Here is a 20,179-nt window from a genome sequence, read left to right as displayed (position 1 = left end):
CCTGACCAGGTAAGGACGACAGTTTTCCTTCCCCAAAGGACATGAGTGACCAGTCAGGGTTTTACGACAATAATTTCATTAGACTTTAAAACTATATGTTTTATTGAGTTTAAATTCCATCATCTGCCATAGTGGATTCAAATCCAGGTTCCCAGAGGATTTGCAGTTCACTGACGATAGCACTGCACCTCCACCTCCCCCCCCCAGTGACCCTTCCGCTTGATTTCTTTAATATTAAATTTAAAACATTGGCACAAAAAAAAAGTCCTGAACCATAAAAGAAAATGCATTCAGAAAAGGTGCTGGAGAAGTATTTCAGAGCAAATTATTTCAACGCTCCAGCTTAGCTCGCATGGTTCAGGATTTCAACCCAGTTAGAATCAACACTCTGGAAGATCACCCTTGAGATCTAGTATATCTACCATCACACCAAAAAAAAAAATATCTAGTACACTTACCCATAGGCCAGTTTTCATAGACATGTTTGGCAATATCTGCAGCAGAATCATTCGGTGAAAACATGAACTCCTGTGTCTTCCCACTAACTAGAATAAGACGCAAGTTTACCTGTAGGCAACAGAAACAGAAAAAAGAATTGTTGACTCAAGGCAGAGCAAAGCAAAGTGAAAGATCTCAGACCATAGGTGTGTAAGCCTCAATAAACATTTCTAGAAGATTAATCATGGCAGAAACTCACTGATAAGGAAACCAAAAATATTTCTTCTGGTAGCTCAGGGTGCCTAACTGCATTGCCCACAGTACAATTGCAGTATACAGAAGATCTTTAGACTGCACTGGGTTAGATAAACTCAAGTGAATGATATTGTAGATAGACCACAATTGGTCTCACTGGAGTGGGCTATGTATGGTGGTAGTGGCGGTTGGTTGGGGCTGAAAAGAAGGAAATAAAATGGAAAAAAAAAATAATCAGCCAGGATTCCAGTTTCCATTACCACTCATTGATAGTTACTGAAAAATTAGCATTTATGACGACAAGGAAGAACGGAAAAGAATCAACCATTATGGCCCACCACCACACAAGGGTGAAGTAACCGGATTTATCCAAATGGCAGCTAATCAACCAATCGTTGATGGCATCTTGTGGGTCGACAATATGGTGGAATTTAAAATACAGATGGAGGGTGAGAAAGTAAAATCAAATACCAATGTTTTGTGTTTAAACAAAGGAGATTACAAGGGGATGAGAGAAGAACTAGCTAAGGTAGACTGGGAGCTAAGACTTTATGGTGGAACAGTTGAGGAACAGTGGAGAACCTTCCAAGCGATTTTCACAGTGCTCAGCAAAGGTTTATACCAACAAAAAGGAAGGACGGAAGAAAGAGGGAAAATCGACCGTGGATATCTAAGGAAATAAGGGAGTATCAAATTGAAGGAAAAAGCATATAAAGTGGCAAAGATTGCTGGGAGATTAGAGGACTGGGAAATCTTTAGGGGGCAACAGAAAGCTACTAAAAAAGCTATAAAGAAGAGTAAGATAGAGTATGAGAGTAAACTTGCTCAGAATATAAAAACAGACAGTAAAAGTTTTTACAAATATATAAGACAAAAAAAGAGTGGCTAAGGTAAATATTGGTCCTTTAGAGGATGAGAAGGGAGTTTTAATAATGGGAAATGAGGAAATGGCTGAAGAACTGAACAGGTTTTTTGGGTCGGTCTTCACAGTGGAAGACACAAATAACATGCCAGTGACTGATAGAAATGAGGCTATGACAGGTGAGGACCTTGAGACGATTGTTATCACTAAGGAGGGAGTGATGGGCAAGCTAATGGGGCTAAAGGTAGACAAGTCTCCTGGCCCTGATGGAATGCATCCCAGAGTGCTAAAAGAGATGGCTAGGGAAATTGCAGATGCACTAGTGATAATTTACCGAAATTCACTAGACTCTGGGGTGGTCCTGGTGGATTGGAAATTAGCAAACGTGACGCCACTGTTTAAAAAAGGAGGTAGGCAGAAAGCAGGAAATTATAGGCCAGTGAGTTTAACTTCGGTAATAGGGAAGATGCTGGAATCTATCATCAAGGAAGAAATTGCGAGGCATCTGGATAGAAATTGTCCCATTGGGCAGACGCAGCATGGGTTCGTAAAAGGCAGGTTGTGCCTAACTAATTTAGTGGAATTTTTTGAGGACATTACCAGTGCAGTAGATAATGGGGAGCCGATGGATGTGGTATATCTGGATTTCCTGAAAGCCTTTGACAAGGTGCCACACAAAAGGTTGCTGCATAAGATAAAGATGCATGGCATTAAGGGTAAAGTAGTAGCATGGATAGAGGATTGGTTAATTAATAGAAAGCAAAGAGTTGGGATAAATGGGTGTTTCTCTGGTTGGCAATCAGTAGCTAGTGGTGTCCCTCAGGGGTCCGTGTTGGGCCCACAATTGTTCACAATTTACATTGATGATTTGGAGTTGGGGACCAAGGGCAATGTGTCCAAGTTTTCAGATGACACTAAGATGAGTGGTAAAGCGAAAAGTGCAGAGGATACTGGAAGTCTGCAGAGGGATTTGGATAGGTTAAGTGAATGGGCTCGGGTCTGGCAGATGGAATACAATGTTGACAAATGTGAGGTTATCCACTTTGGTCGGAATAACAGCAAACGGGATTATTATTTAAACGATAAAATATTAAAGCATGCCGCTGTTCAGAGAGACTTGGGTGTGCTAGTGCATGAGTCACAGAAGGTTGGTTTACAAGTGCAACAGGTGATTAAGGCAAATGGAATTTTGTCCTTCATTGCTAAAGGGATGGAGTTTAAGACTAGGGAGGTTGTGTTGCAATTGTATACGGTGTTAGTGCGGCCACACCTGGAGTATTGTGTTCAGTTTTGGTCTCCTTACTTGAGAAAGGACGTACTGGCGCTGGAGGGTGCGCAGAGGAGATTCACTAGGTTAATCCCAGAGCTGAAGGGGTTGGATTATGAGGAGAGGTTGAGTAGACTGGGACTGTACTCGTTGGAATTTAGAAGGATGAGGGGGGATCTTATAGAAACATTTAAAATTATGAAGGGAATAGATAGGATAGATGCGGGCAGGTTGTTTCCACTGGCGGGTGACAGCAGAACTAGGGGGCATAGCCTCAAAATAAGGGGAAGTAGATTTAGAACTGAGTTTAGGAGGAACTTCTTCACCCAAAGGGTTGTGAATCTATGGAATTCCTTGCCCAGTGAAGCAGTTGAGGCTCCTTCATTACATGTTTTTAAGGTAAAGATAGATAGTTTTTTGAAGAATAAAGGGATTAAGGGTTATGGTGTTCGGGGCGGAAAGTGGAGCTGAGTCCACAAAAGATCAGCCATGATCTCATTGAATGGCGGAGCAGGCTCGAGGGGCCAGATGGCCTACTCCTGCTCCTAGTTCTTATGTTCTTATGACAAGAAACTTGAAGAAAATCCAGAGGGGGAAAAAAAGTAGCATTTGTGATGAAAGACGTGTTCGCAAACACTATGCACCGAATATATTTTCCACAAAAACTACATTTAAACAAACTTTGGCACCTTTTAACAACAAAAAGATATCTCGAGAAACATGCTCAAGTGACATTTTTTACATTAATTCAGTGTTTACAGAAAAAGCTGGTCAGTGGCCATTAAATATTAAAGACTCCTGCAGAGTTTTGTTGGAAGCATAAAGAACACTCGATGTCTGACAGCAAAATATAATGTAAAGCATTTTGATCCTTGTAACGATACCAGGCAGCAAGTTTACAGTATGAAAAACCTGTTCAAAATTGGAACTGATTAAAGACAAAAATTATTTGGATCAGTAATATCGGGTTGCCTCAAAAGAGATTTGACAGACTTCCAGTGACGGCTATAAAGGAGTAAGTTGCACATTTGGTGTCTCCTGCTCGGGTCGAACTTTTGGACTCTTTTCCCCCCAATTTTCTACCAGACTGTAACTGTAAAACTGAGACAGAGGCAATCGTGTACTGAATTCCCACATCGGTGCATGGAGAAAAGGACTAGAAGTGCTCGTAAAGGTAGAAACAGAAAGACAGAGAAGGCTTTGGCTGAAGCTGCAGCGGGAGACAGCATGGCTGAGGACCGGACCTCTGGTTTGTCGACCCAGCAGTCAACGGAGCAGCTGAAGCAAGTTATTTAGGAAGACTTTGCAAGCAGAAATAGGACTGCTTGGACCTGATAAAAGAGTCAATTTAGCGGTTGGAGCATAGATAGGACGCCCAGGATCGGGCAATCCAGAAGGTGGAGAAGGCGCTGGCTGAGCAGGAGGAACATCAAACTGCGGTGGAGTTGGAGGTGGGGATGCTGAGAGACCAGCAAAAGAAGCTCCTGGAGAAGGTGGAGGACCTAGAGAATAGGGCCCGCCGGCAGAACTTTGAGAATTGTTAGGCTCCCAGACGGGTCAGAAGGAGCGGACGCTGGGGCATACATCGCAGATATGTTTGAGAAGAAGCTGGGGGAGGGGACATTCTCCCGACCCTTGGAGGTGGACAGGGCTCATGAGATGAGATTACACAGGTACTTGGATAAGGAGCGCATTCTACAGTGGGCCAAGCAGACACGGAGCTGTAAGTGCGACAATAGCATACTGCGGGTCTACCAAGGTCGGAGTGTGGAGGTGGCCAAGAGAAGAGCAGGCTTCAACCAGACTAGGTCGATCCTTTTTAAGAAAAAGTTGAAGTTCAGACTGTTGTATCCGGCCTGTCTCGGTCACATACGAGGAACAGCACTTCTATTTTGAGTTGCCCGAGGACGAGCTGGACTTCGTGAAAAGGAAAGGACTGGTCGTGGGCTGAACTTTTGAACTTTGCTGCAGCGTTCATTTTTTTTTTTCTTTTTGTTTCTCGGTTCTTTTTTTTAAAAAAAAGTTTCTCATTTGTCATTTTGTGGAAGCTGTTTGTAATGCCTTCTGTATTGATTTGGGACCAGTGGCAGAGCTGAGTGAGTTAAGGTTTTCATTTGCACTGTTGGGGGATGGAGGTGTGCTGGTTTAGATTTTGCTGTTTCTCTGTCGGGCAATTGCGTGGGGATTGTTTGATGTTGGAGTATGTTTGTATGAGCGGGCGGGTGGGGGGGAACAATAGGTAGGAGACTATCCGGCGCCAGGGATGGGGGCCATCAAGCCTGCTGGGCGGGCTCGCTCACGGAAGCGCAGTGGGGGGTGTGCATATGTTCAGTTCAAAGGGGTTGGGTTACAGAGTATTGTTACTGGGGTGGGGGGGGGGAAATGTTCTGCTGACGAGGGAGGGACTTGGGCCAAGGGACAGAGAGGAGGTTGGGGATGGAGGCTGCCTGGGGTGGGCCGGTGGAGGTGCGGAGCATGGGCTGGAGGTGGGCCCAAAAAGGGGATGGCTGATTGGCATGGGGGGGGCGGGGGCAATGAGCGCCCCAACTAGGCTGATCACCTGGAATGTTCGAGGGTTAAATGGGCCAGTCAAGAGGGTACGGGTGTTCACGCATCTTGGGGGGTACTGAAGGCGGATGCGGTAATGTTGCAAGAGACGCACCTGAGAGTAGTTAACCAGATTAGATTGAGGAAAGACTGGGTCAGTCAGGTCTTTCATTCGGGACTGGATTCAAAGACTAGAGGGGTCACGATAATGATCAATAAGCGGGTGGTGTTTGAAGTGGATAGAATAGTCTCGGATGTGGGAGGTCAGTACATTATGGTCAGTGGGAAACTGGAGAGGGTGCAGGTGGTATTAGTAAATGTGTATGCGCCAAATTGGGATGACGTGGAGTTTATAAAGAGGATGCTGGGAAAGATACCAGACTTGGACTCGCAAAGGTTGGTCATGGGAGGGGACTTCAACACAGTTATTGACCCTAGCTTGGACCGGCCAAGCTTGAAAACGGGCAGGGTGCCAGCCTCACTGGCAGGGGTGGTGGACATGGGGTACTCGGTGATCACATTCTCAGACCATGCTCTGCACTGGGTTGACCTGCAGGTTAGTAAACGCACTGGAGGTTAGACGTGGGAATTTTGGCTGACGAAGGGGTGAGCGAGCGGCTGAGGAAATGTATTCAGAACTACCTGCAGGTCAACAACACGAGGGAAATTTCAGCAGCGATGGTCTGGCAAGCACTGAAGGCAGTGGTCAGAGGGGAGCTGATCGCGATACGGGCCCATAGGGAGAAGGTGGACAGGGCAGAGACGGACCGACTGGTTAAGGAAATACTACAGATCGATAGGAGGTATGCAGAGACACCAGAGGCAGGGCTTTTAAGGGAATGGCGGGCGGAGACTACAGGTGAAGTTTGGCTCGTTAACCACAGGGAGGGCGGTGAAGCAGCTGAGAAAGGCGAGGGGGGCGATCGACGAGTATGGAGAAAAGGCCAGCAGAATGCTGGCACAGCAGCTTAGAAAGAAGGAGGCAGCCAGGGTGATAGGCAAAATAAATGACGGATTAGGGAACGTGGTTGGAGATTCAGCAGGGGTGAATATGGTGTTTAGGGATTTCTACAGTAGGCTGTATAAGTCGGAACCCCCTACGGGGCAGGAGGGGACAAGGCACTTCTTGGGGGTGCTGAATTTTCCAAAGGTGGACAGGGAGCTGGTAGAAGGCCTGGGAGCCCCGATCGGGTTGGAAGAGATAGTGGAGGGTCTGAAGGCCATGCAAGCGGGTAAAGCCCGGGGCCGGATGGGTACCCAGCCGAGTTTTATAAAAAGCTCTCTTGGATACTGGAGCCGGTGTTTTCAATGAGGATTTTCAATGAGGCAAGGGAAAGAGGGGTGCTGCCCCCAACGATGTCACAGGCCACAATTTCGCTGATTCTAAAGCGGGACAAGAACCCGGAGCTGTGTGGGTACTGCAGGCCAATATCCCTGTTGAATGTGGACACCAAACTGCTGGCCAAAATTTTGTCCTCCAGGATTGTGTTCTGGACGTTTTTAGGGAGGACCAGACGGGGTTTGTTAAGGGTCGGCTGTTGGTGGCCAATGCAAGAAGGCTGTTAAATGTGATCATGATGCCCCCGGAAGGTAGGGAGGTGTTGCAATGGATGCAGAAAAGGTTTTTGATCGGGTAGAATGGGATTATCGGTGGGAGGTACTGGACGGTTCGGATTTGGGCGGGGCCTTATTGACTGGGTCAGGTTGCTGTATCAGGCTCCTATGGCAAGTGTATGGACAAATAGGACAACATCGGACTATTTTAGACTGCACCAGGGGACGAGACAGGGATGCCCCCTCTCCCAACTGTTGTTCGTGCTAGCTATAGAGCCGTTGGCAATTGCTCAGAGCCTCAAGGGGCTGGTCGGGGGGGGGGACAAAAGTCTCACTCTGTGCAGATGACCTGCTTCCGTATGTTTCGGACCCATTAGAGGTGACAGAGAAATCATGAGGATTCTCAGGGAATTTGGCCGGTTTTCACGGTATAAGCTAAATATGGGGAAAAGAGAGATGTTTGCGGTCCAGGTGAGGGGACAGGAGGGGCTATTGGGGAGCAGCCGTTTCGATTAGTAGGGGGAAGCTTTAGGTACCTAGGCAATCAAGTGGCGCAGGAATGGGACCAGCTGTATAAATTAAATCTGGCCCAGCGAGTAGACCAAATGAAGGACGCTTTTCGGAGATGGGGCGTGTTCCCGTTGTCATTAGCTGGGAGGGTGCAGATGGTGAAGATGATGGTCCTCCCGAGATTAGTGTTCGAGTTTTAATGTCTCCCCATCTTTATTCCGCAGTCCTTTTGTAAACGGGTCAAAGTGATCCCTGGCTTTGTTTGGGCAGCAAGACCCTGCGGGTAAGGAAGGTAATGCTTGAGCGGAGTCTGGGAGAGGGCGGACTGGCGCTGCCTAATTTTAGTAACTATTACTGAGCGGCGAATATAGCCATGATCAGGAAGTGGGTGTTGGGGGAGGGGTCAGCATGGGAGCAAATGGAGGCGGCTTCATGCAACGGCACCAGTTTGGGGGTGTTGGTAAGTGCACCTCTGCCGTTCCCGCCGGTACTCCATCAGCCCCGTGGTGGTGGCGGCCCTGAGAGTTTGGGGGCAATGGAGGAGACATGTGAGAGCAGAGGGAGCATCGGTCTGGCTTAGACTAACGGTTTAGGCCACGGGAGATGGAGGGTTTGGAGACATTTATTGGGATTGCCCATCACCCTTGAGGGAAGGTATTCAGGTGGAAGATTTTTTTACGCAAGGAGCTTCCTTCATTTCCCCTAGGACCATCACCTTCGCTTATGGACAGGGTCCTGTCCTTGGCCGGGTTAGGGGAAACCTCTTGCTGATTACCACATACCGGCCAGTTTGCTCCAGGAAGTATGGATGGGGGGTTCCGGATATGGCAGAGAGCAGGGATTGAGAGGATGGGGGATATGTTTATAGAGAGGAGCTTTCCAAGTAGGAAGGTGCTGGAGGAGAAGTTTGGGTTGGCGAGGGAAACAAATTCAGGTATCTGCAAGTACAGGACTTTCTACGTAAACAGGTAAAAACCTTCCCGCTCCTACCACCAAGGGGGATTCAGGACAGGGTAGTTTCCAGAGGGTGGGTAGAAGGGAGCGTCTCGGACATTTACAAGGAGCTTATGGGGTCAGAGGAGACGCAGACCAAGAAGTTGAAGCGCAAGTGGGAGGAGGAGTGAGGAGAGATAGAGGATGGTCTATGGGCGGACACGTTGAGTAGAGTCAGCGCGTCCGCAACATGTGCTATGCTCAACCTGATACAATTTAAGATCGTTCACCGGGCTCACATGACAGTGGCCCAGATGAGCAGATTCTTTGAGGTGGAAGACAGTTGTGCAAAATGTGCGGGAGGACCAACAAACCATGTCCACATGTTCTGGGCATGTCCGAAGCTTAGGGGATTTTGGCAGGGGTTTGCAGATGTCATGTCCACAGTGTTAAAAACAAGGGTGGCGCTGAGTCCAGAGGTGGCGATTTTCGGGGTGTTGGAAGACCCGGGAATCCAGGAGAAAGAGGCACTCATTCTGGCCTTTGCTTCCTGATAGCCCGGAGACGGATACTATTAGCTTGGAGGTATTCAAAGCCCCCGGTCGGAGACCTGGCTATCGGACATATGGCTAGCTATGTTTGGAGAAAATCAAGTTCGCCTTGAGGGGGGTCACTGTTAGGGTTCGCCCAGAGGTGGCAACTATTCGTTGACTTCTTCGCGGAAAATTAATCGTCAGCAGAAGGGGGGGGGGGGGGGGGGGGGGGGTTTAAGTTTAGCTTAGAGTAGGGGGTTAATAAAGGTGGGATCTGTAACGGAGGGAGACAGCATTTGCACTATGTTTATAGTTTCATGCACATTTGTTTATTGTGCTGTTGTTAGAGTACCAAAAAAATACCTCAATAAAATGTTTATTAAAAAAAAAGAGATTTGACAAGCTACTGAAAGGACAAATACTAAAAAGGTACACTATAATCTTGAAATATCAAGGAAGGTTCAAATAACTCATGTGGAATGGAATTCAAACGAATAGTTACCAAGCAAATTAAAGGGATTTCACGTAATTGGTAATCATATAGCACATTTCAATAAAATCTCAACCTGAATTCTTCAGAGAAAGAAAGAAAGATACTGACCAAAGGAAAGATCAATAAAATAAGTAGTTTTAAGTAGGGTCTTAAATGAGGAGAGAGGGTGCAACATTGGAGGATTCGGGGCAGAAATTCCAGAGTATGAAGCTGAAATGGATAAAGGGAGGGAGAAAATGAAGGGAAAGAATTAAAAATGTTAGCTTTTATTTGTTCATTGGATGTGGCACTGGCTGGACCTGAATTTATTGCCCATTTGAGGGCATTTAAGAGTCAACCTTATTTCTATAGATCTGGGAACACATGTAGGCCAGACCAGTGAAGGAAGACAGATTTCCTTCCCTAAAGGACATTAGTGAACCAGATGGATTTTTACAACAATCGGCAATGGCATCATGGTCATCACTCGACTTTAATTTCACCATCTGCCGTGGTGGGATTCGAAACTGGGCCCCCAGAACATTACCCCAAGTCTCATGGTCCAGCGACAGTGCCACTAGGTCGCTGCCTCCCGTAACATGGATTGAAGAAACTGGAGGCATATCTCATGGATTAATGAACTTGAAGAGACCATGAAAAAGAGATGCGAGAGAAAAATGAGAATTGTTGCTAAGGAAAGGCGAGAAAGTAGCAGCAACAGCTGAATGAACAGCCTCGAGCTCAGGAAAAAGAGATTAATAGGTTCCTTGCACTTGTTAAAAGATAGACTTGCATTAGCAGAGCATCTTTCATGACCACCATAGGTCTCAAGCCAACGAGTGCAGTCATTGTTGTAATGTAGAAAATACTGCAGCCAATTTACACACAGGCCGCCCACCCATAGTCTGAGGGACATTAGGCATTTGTTTATTAAGACTCCACACTCCGCTGTCATTCCTTCCTCTGTTCATTTTCTGATATTGTCCACCCATCAAGTCCATCCCCGATCTCACTTCTGCTTTCCTAATATTGCACCCGTTATTGTCACCAACACAAGCGTCTCCCCCTCACATTTTCCATTGGTCATGCTCTCGCAATTTCTGCTTCTCGACTTCAGCTAAAAGCAATTGCCTGCTCTACAACTCATCAGCTGATTGATGTTGGATGCCCTCCATACGCATCGCCCTATGTGGAATGGAGAACAATGTTGCTGTCCCCAGTTGCGGACACTTTTGATCCGAGAAATTGATCGACATTTGCACTGGTTACGCACTGCATCAGCACACTGTAATCACAATGATTTGAGTTTCAAATATGAAGTTTAAAAGATTGTGTTTGGTACTGGTACAGTGAAGAAAGCAGGAGGACATAGCAGGAGGACATGCCAGGAGCAGCACCAGGCATACTGGAAAAAATTAAGCTATAACACAGAACTACTTGCATGGCAAACAGCATAAGCAGCAAGTAATAGGCAGAGCTAAGCGATCCCACAACCAACAGATCAGATCAAAGCTCTGTAGTCTTGCCACATCCAGTCATGAATGATGGCAGCTAATTAAACTCACATGAGGTGGTACTACAAATATCCCAATCCTCAATGATGGAGGGGCCCAGCACATCTGTGCAAAAGACAAGACTGAAGCATTTGCAGTAATCTTCAGCCAGATGTGCCCAAAGGCCATCCCAGCCTCTTCCAGAGGTCCCCAGCACCACAGATGCCAGCCTTCAGCCAATTCGATTCACCCTACATGGATGTCAAGAAATGGCCGAAGGCACTGGATGCTGCAAGGCTTTGGGGCCCTGATAATATTCCGGCAATAGTACTGAAGATTTACGTGCCAGAATTTGCTGCACCCCCTCTCTCCACCACCAATGCATACCAGCGGCAGTTTTAACCATCTACAAGATGCACCGCAGGAACTTACTAAAGCTCCTTTGACAGCACCTTTCAAACAGATGACCACTACCTCTAGAAGGACAAGGGCAGCAGAAACAGGAGAGCACCTCCACTTGGAAGGTCCCCTCCAAGTCACTCTTCCTGACTTGGAAATATATTGCCATTACTTCACCGTCACTGGGTCAAAACCCTGGATCTTCCACCCTAATAGCACAGTGGAATTGCCTACACCACATGGTCTGCAGCAGTTCAAGGCCCTGTTTCTGGGGCAATTATGGGTGGGCAACAACTGGCAAGCAAAGCCCACATCCGGTAAAAATTAATTTTAAAAGCTGACTCTTTAATTTAGGATAAAATGGAGGACTGAAGGAGTTGTCATGTAACCAGTTCCAAATTTGGTTCGCTAACAAGCTTGGGTGGTTTGGATACCAAGGCTGAGGGGAGGAGAAAGTGGGGGTTTAATGGGAAGAAAGTGGATGACCTGTAGAGAATGGCATGGGTCAGAACTGTGGGCAGACTGTTAAGTCTGAGTTTCATGGAGGTGTTAGGAATATCAGGTTTATAAACGGTCTATTGAGTTGCAGAACAATCTAGCCTTTAAACTGCAGGTAGAGTACAGTGCCCAGTTTTGATCACCAAGAATCAAGGGAGATGTTCAAATGCCTGAGGCAGAGTAGCGAAGAGCCACACACAGGTGACCCATAGCATAAAAGGTCTACATAAGGACAAAACTTTTCTGACTGCTTGGGTGGCACCCGAGAAGTAATCATGGAGGTATACAAATTAGTTAGGGTACGAAAACTCAGAATATTTAACTATTTGATGGAGAAGCAGGAGGGGGACCAATGAGGAAGGTGTGGAAATCAGGTTCCATTAAAATGCAAAAATCTTCCAGATTTGGCTGCAACTCTTTTGAAGTTTATTCTTAAAATATTTTTATTCTCCCTTTTCACTTTTTCTAACCTTTTTGAAGTTTAAATGGTTACTTAAATGTGCTTGACCTTGCGAATTTTGGGGGAAATTATTTCTCAGCCAGTCGGATTTAAAATTGGAGAACCTACTTGAGGCGTGGGAAGAGGGGGAAAAATCTAGAAGTATATTATTTTCCACTTGCTAGTTTAAAATCTGGTGCATCACAGCTACTGTTCACCACGTTCATCTGCCAAAATCTCAGCAGATCACAAGGATTTGTGATAAACCACTGCGTCTATTGTGACCCCAATAGTAGCTAGGATACTGAACTGAAACCCTAATATTTTAGTTTATTTTGTCAGACTGTGTCGAAAGAATACTTCGCTCCAGAAGAATGCAGAAAGAATACTTTGCTCCAGAAGAAATTAGGATTTTACATTTTAAAACAAAACTATTGACACAATACTAAATTAGTCAACATTACACCCAAAATTAGCAATTACCCCTTAAACAGTACTACTCAATACAGTAAACATATCCTCAATTAGTATTTCTATTCGCAATTAAACAACAAGAATAAAAACATACAGCTCTCAACCCATGCTACTTCCCAATGGCACTAATACTTGATTCTCAGAATAGATTTGGCTCCTGTTAGAACTCCTGCAGACTCTGGCTGAATATCTTCAAAAATCTGTTTCAAATTGTCTGTTTCAGCATCCCCCTGGTCCTCAGACTAGTCTGCACGGTTAATATTTTTTTCTCAAACTACCCTACCATGAGAGGGAGACTTTACTTGGTCTAAAAGGTAGCCAGGTCAGAACTGAACTCAAAAGCCTTCTCAAAATGTCAGAGTGCCTTAGCTCCACCCAGCAATGACATCATCTCCTCTCCCCAAGCTGAAAACACAAACCACCCCAGGGAACACCCCCCCCCCCCCCCCCCCCCCCCCCCCCCAATAGTCAAAAACAGTGCATTAGCTCAGGCTTTTCTGATGGTCAATTGCACCTCTGGCTTCTAAAAGCTTTCTGGTCTTGCAAATCAAGATATTTTTAAAAACAGGACTACTGCAGTCAAACACTAATCCAGGTTTTTAAACCCTTCCACCTAATGTCCAACTTCTAAATTCATTCATCTCACAGCCAAAATAAAAATGAATTTTCCATTCAATCCCTTGATGCAAATTTATCTAGAAAAGTAAAAGTACTTTTGAGGGCTCACCTAAAATATCACAGGTCCCATGTTCATTAACCAAGTTATACAGCTTGCTTACTATTCTCAAAGATCAATCAAGATTTAAATTTTACTTTCTCTAGTGAAATTAACTTAGTTGCCTGAGATTTTCTTCCTCGTCTCCCAAAGGAATCGTCACAGTAATTCAGTAATAAAAATGAATCATGTAGCAAGCACAACACTGGGACAGTACGATGGCACTGTTGCCTCACAGCACTAGGGACCACATTTCTTTCTGGCCTTGGGTGACTGGATTTTCTCTGGGTGCTGCAGTTTCCTCCCATAGTTCAAAGATGTGCAGGTTAGGTGAATTGACCATGGTCAATGTGCAAGAGTTTCAGGGATAGCACGGGCAAGTGGCCCTGGTAGAGTGCTCTCTCGGAAGGCTGGTACAGACTGGACGGGCTGAATGGCCTCCTTCTGCACTGTAGAAATTCTATGAACACTATCAAAGTAATGTATTGACTGTGAATTGCTTTGGGACATCAAAATAAGGCAATATATAAACACAAAACAAAGATAAAAAATCTCATTTCTTTGAGATGGAGGTAAACAAAACTGCAGTGTGGAGATAGATGCAATTACATTAAAATAGAAATACAGGAATGATCAGCAGCAGGCAAATTTTAAGACAGTGCCACCCAGTTCCTCTCACTTTTATTGTATCGCAAATGCATCCTAAAATTAGAGTACAAAGGGGTGGGTGACAAACTAATGAAAAGAAAAATGCAAGAAAAAGATTTTTTTTTTTAAATTACAGAGCCAAGCAACTGACTGGTGCCAGTGACTGCAGACAGCCACAAAAGCAAAATATCAGGAAACAATAGGTTCAAGCAAAGTCAGAGCCCATTCCACTGGTCCTTGCAGTACCATCTGTTATAGCCAGACAAGGGATACTCTCACAGACTGGAACACAATTATACATTGAGTGAAATAATGTCAGCAGCAATAAATGGAGAAACACAGCTAGCATTTTAATTAAATACCAACCCCCTCCTTCCATTACTCGTGCACACATACACCTAGCACATGACAAAGCTGCAATGGGATAGAACATGGTATTTTCTGCTTATGCCAGAGTCTAAACCCAGCCTAGACTTTACGGAAGCCCATTGTATACTCTTTGCTTGGGCAAAAGTCCCAACTGCAGATAGCTTTTACATTCTCAATCTAATTATTGATAGACAAAAATCAACGGTATGACTCTCACATTCATGTAGCATTGAAATGGAGATTGCCAAACTGAAAGATGACGACTTTGAATAGCTTCATAAAACATTCCAATCCAGCAGTACAATTTTGTTGTTGGCGTGCTGGGGACGAATGTATATTTTAGAGGGAAAAGATGAAGCCTTGATGATGCTCTGAATACAAGGAACAACATGACCACCTTTGAGTGATTAAAGCTCAACGTGATGGGAAGCTCAACCACTTAAGTAGTCTTGCCCAATTTAAAATAAGGTTCTTCAATTTTTCCCTATTCAGATGATTCTCAAAACCACTGGTGAGCTGTTTAAATAATTTAATTATAAAAACAATCCATATATATTCTAGTGATACATGGTTAACTTCCCCGTTGACAACTTTATTGGAATAATGCTTTGCCTGCGAATAATGCTAAATGTCAACGAGTACCTGCCAAAAATCAGTCTTCAGAAGAGGGTTGAGGGAAAGAGAAAATAAGCAAGTTGAAATGTAAAGAAAAAGGCCAAAGAAAGCCCCACTCCTAGTTTATTTAATGAAGAGGGAGGGAGGACTAAATAAGGTAGTTTGAAAGTCTCAGAAAGAAGAACAGGACTGACCTTTATTTGTCACAGACATCTAGACCAAATTCCATATTAATAAGTCCCAAAAACATCAATAAAATACACAAAATACTGAAATTGGAAAGAAACTTGGGTCAGTCATTGTGAACCAGTGTATAAATGGATTACATTCCAGAATGCAATCGTCAGAGTACCCGTAAATATTTCAAGCCAAGTCAAATTCAGCTCCCCCCAGACATCATAAAACAGTCGCCCTGCTTAGGAGTCAGACAACATCCCTTTGCATTACCATAGCAACATTTCCAGAAAACAGGATGGGAGAACTCATCGCCTGATTATTGAAGACATCTCCTTTACAACACAAGCATAATTTTGGTGCAGCTGCAACAGAACACCAATGGGGAAAAGGGCAAATGTATTTAAAATGTAACTTATCAGAATAAATGAGAGTGATACTGTAGCTTCCAACCGGCACAGTTAGATTACCCATTACATAGCATGTACAAATAAGACTTGCAATCTTACAATTTTTAAAAATTAGACACTTGGGAGAACATGCTGCTCATGAAGCCCCCTTAGAGCTGCACAGTCAACCGACTGGACGCAAAACAGAAATCTCATCACTCCAGCTTCATGTTTACAGCGCCGAAAATGCGCACTTCAATTCGCCGTTTTCCAAATCTATTTGTTTGCTAATTCTGTAGTCAGAAGCTGCTAATTCTAGGTATAAACAGGGTGTGCTTTTAATATATTGCTTATTATAGAATATAGGCAATGATTAAGGAAGGATTTTAAATCTGCATCAATTTATAAGATTTCACCACTTTTTTAAACTTTACCTTGCAAAATATTTTTTAGCTGCTAGAGAACATTCTGACAGCCCTTGCTACACAGAGTAATTCTTCCAGGTAGTGCTCAGCATGGAGGAGAACTAATTTGACAGAAGTCTTTGCCCACAATTGACTGATAACACAAGACTTGATAGAATTCAGAGTCAATGTTGAGAACTTCCAGACCTGACTGTGTATCATTATACCACCAAATACAGTGGGTTACCCTGTTGATACGGACAGGACAGGCAAGGAAGGAATGGTGGCAGAGGTGGCTGGTATATTGATTGAAGGATATGACTCTGAAAATACGACTATGTCAGGTTGTTGGGGCTGCTCTCCCAATTTTGGCACAAATCCCAGATATTAATGAAGATCTCTTTATAGGGTGAAATGGGCTGGGTATGCCTTTGTAGGGTCTGAATTCAATGCCTAGGTTCAGAAGAACATAAGAACTATGAGCAGGAGTAGGCCATCTGGCCCCTCGAGCCTGCTCCGCCATTCAATGAGATCATGGCTGATCTTTTGTGGACTCAGCTCCACTTTCCGGCCCGAACACCATAACCCTTAATCCCTTTATCCTTCAAAAAACTATCTATCCTTACCTTAAAAATATTTAATGCCATGGGATATGCTGTGTTTTATTTATTATCATGCTTCATTGTTGTAATGGTTTTGTATCCATTAGAGTAGCTTGCTGGACAATTTCAAATAGGCAAAATCAGAAGGAGATCATGTGTCTATGCTGGCTGAAAGAGCCATTCTCACTTTCCAGCCCCTGGTGTGTTGCCTTGTAGGTTACAGCACTTCATGTGCACATCCCACACAGTAAACAGAACTAGGATTTCTACCCCGACCAGTCTTTTCTTTAGTGAATTCCAGACTCTCATCATCTAGGTGAAATAAATTCTAATTCCACATTGCTGTGGATCTGTAGTCACATCTAAACCAGATCATAGAATTTACAGTGCAGAAGGAGGCCATTTGGTCCATCGAGTCTGCACCAGCAAAGAGCACCCCACTTAAACCCACACCTCCACCCCATCCCCGTAACCCAATAACCCCACCTAACCCTTTTGGACACCAAGGACACTTTAGCATGGTCAATCCACCTGACCTGCACATCTTTGGACTGTGGGAGGAAACCGGAGCACCAGGAGGAACCCCACACAGAGACGGGGAGAACATGCAGACTCCGCACAGACAGTGACCCAAGCTGGGAATCGAATCTGGGACCCTGGAGCGGTGAAGCAACAGTGCAACCACTGTGCCACCCCTACCAGATTGGATAAGGACAGCAAATTTCCTTCTCTTTTGAAAAAGGCGGCAATTCTTGAACCAAATAGATTTTTACAGCAATTGATAGTTGCGTGATCATTATTGATACTAGCTTTATATTCCAGATTTATTTAGCATTAGATTGACTGGGCATGTTTAGTGTTGAGTGTGCCAAGATTTCCAAGACTCTTTCATCCTTAGTATTTTCAACATTCTGCCAGTATACGTGCCATTTTGCTTTCCTCCAACACTTTACCCCTAATCTGCATTAAATCAGTTTTTAAACTGTTGTGCATGGAAATGCTGAGCAAGCAGAAAGGCATTCACTGCCAATCTAGCAATGGGTTTGAATAAAGTTTTGCACACTTCCAATACCAGAGTTTCTTTTTCTTTACTCATAGTTGATAGGTGACCCAAGTGAATGTTGCAATTTTAAATTAGCACCTTGGGAACGAATTAATCGGCATAAGATGAATTCTACCATTGCTGTAGGATGATGAACAACAACAATGCTGCAGCTTCACCCAATGCAGTGGAAAAGAACCACCTGCGATTATTTACAATGATATCTTGGGTCAAAATGATACCTCAGATTATGGGTTAAAAACCAAAGAGACATCATTTAACCCATCTACATTACTATGTAGGCCACTCCCAAGATTAATTTCCTGCCCCCTCCAGTCTTGCTATCAATCAATATTTTTCAAATTCACTACTGAACCAGGAATTTATGCATTTTGTTTTTAGCTGGCCAACTGAGCTGCGTCGACATTAATTATGTTAGGCAACAGAGCAACAGCTTTATGCTGGAATTACAAGTTTAGATAATAATCTGTTGGCTCCAAATAAACACAATCCTAATATTAATTTATCTTGGATCATATGTCATTGTTCTCTCCACTCCTACCCAGGCCAAGATACAGCTCACTGAGCTGCACTGATTTCCCCCCCCAAAAAATAGCTAGCATCTTTTTTCTCCTTTAATTTTAAATTAATTCTGGTTTTGCTGCTTTTCCAATTAGGTATCGGATTGAGACCCACAGTGGGCTGGCAGTGAAAGGGGTGCAGGGAAAGAGTTTCAGGATTTTAACCCAGTTGTTGTGAAGGGATAATGAGGATTTTGAGGTAACAAGGATGTTCCAAGTGGAGATGTGTATACCTGGGAAAGGAACTTGCAGGTGCTGGTATTCCCAGGCAACTGCTGCTATTGTTCCTCCAGGGTGATAGAAGTCACAAGTTTGGAAGGTGTATTTGGGAACCTTGGCAAGTTGCAACAGTGATACACATTGCTGCTATATCCGCACTGGTGTTGAGAGGGGCTGCTTAATTCTGGATGGTGTTGAACTTCTTGTAATTGTTAGGAGCTGCACTCATCCAGGCAAATGGATATATCCCATCGTGCTCTTTAACCTGTTATTTATAAGTAGTGGACAGGCTTTGGTGAAGCAGTTGGGAAGTTACAAGCTACAAAATTCCTAGCCTCCTATCCACTTTTGTAGCTATCGCATTTATGTGGCTGGACCAGTTCAGTTTCTGGTGAACGGAACCCCTAGGATGTTGACAGTGGATGTTCAGCAATTGTAATGCCATTGAATGTCAAAGGGGAGTGCAGGTGAGTTAGATTCTCTTTTGTTGGAGATGGTCTTTGCCTGGCCCGAATGGTAATTGCTATTTTTCAGCCCAAGTTTGAATGTTCTCCAGGTTTGCTGCCACAGATACAGACCTGAACAGTCAGAAATGATGCCGAACGCAAATAGTCAGCGAATATCCCCACCTCTGGCCCAATGAAGAAACTGAAAATGTTTGGGCCTATGTTAGGACACCACCTTAAGGAGCTCCTGAAGTGATGCCCTGGGGAAAGATAACTGACCAACAACAACAATCCTCCTTAGTGCCAGGTAGGACTCCAGCCAGTGGAGTTTTTACACCCAGATTTCTATTGACTTATTGCTAGGGCTTCTTGATGTCATACCCAAACCAATTTGTTTCTCTTTATTCTTCAGTGGGAGGGGTCACTGGCAAGGCCAGTATTGGTTGTCCATCCCCAATTGCCCTTGAACCGAGTGGCTTGCAAGGCCATTTGAGGGCAGTTAAAGATCTAGAGTCATATGTAGGTCAAACCAGGTAACTGAATAGCTTTGTATTCCAGCATTATTAATTGAATTTAAACTCAATCAGCTGCCATGGTGAGATTTGAACCCCTGTCACCAAAGCATTAGCCTGTGTCTTTGTATAACCAAGTATCAGCATCTCCCCAAAGGCTGCCTTAAAGGTAGTAACTCTCACCTCTTGAATTCAGCTCTTCAGTATATGCTTGGGCCAAGGACATAAATGAGGTCTGAAGTTAAGTAGCCCTGTGGTACTGAGCAAGTGCTGTCTGAAAAGACACCTTCCATTGCTACTGATGATCGAAGTTGATAGTTGGCAGGAATAGATTTGTCCTGCTTTGTGGACAAGACATACATGGACAATTGGGCAGATGCCAATGTTGTAGCTATACGCACAAGCTACAACTTTGTTGGGGGCACAGCTAGATCTGGAACACTCAGTTTGACAGCTAGGACCTTAGCTAAATCCAATGCCTTCAACAGTTTCCTGATATCACACGCAGTGTCATCTGATGCTGGAACTTTCAAAAAGGTCAAGATGGATCGTTAGTTCAGCATCTCTGGCTGATAACTACAAATGCCTCATCCTTTGCTAATGTGCTGGACTCGCTTCCCCATTATTGTGAATAAGGATTTAGTTTGTGGAGTCTTTTCCTCCAGTTAACTTTTTCCAATTGTACCCCACCATTCATGACTGGATGTGACAGGACTGCAGAGCTTCAACGTGATCCATTGGATGTGGAATTGCTTAGCTTTGTCTATTGAAATGCTGTTACGACCATTT

The 20,179-nt window shown here is 44.4% G+C and overlaps 1 protein-coding gene across 1 annotated transcript in view; it reads right to left on the bottom strand.

The window, feature by feature from the left end:
* The window catches only part of LOC119951278 (ubiquitin-like protein 3), a 57,387-nt gene that overhangs the window by 30,531 nt on the left and 6,677 nt on the right, over positions 1 to 20,179 (bottom strand). The window contains exon 2 of the mRNA XM_038774322.1: positions 459 to 567. Within this exon, the coding sequence (XP_038630250.1) occupies positions 459 to 567 (109 nt within the window). The remainder of the gene's footprint in view (positions 1 to 458; positions 568 to 20,179) is intronic.

This window comes from Scyliorhinus canicula, chromosome 17 (assembly GCF_902713615.1).
Source record: "Scyliorhinus canicula chromosome 17, sScyCan1.1, whole genome shotgun sequence".
NCBI lineage: Eukaryota > Metazoa > Chordata > Chondrichthyes > Carcharhiniformes > Scyliorhinidae > Scyliorhinus > Scyliorhinus canicula.
Note: the sequence above shows the minus strand (reverse complement) of the source record. Positions and strands in the feature narration are given on the sequence as shown.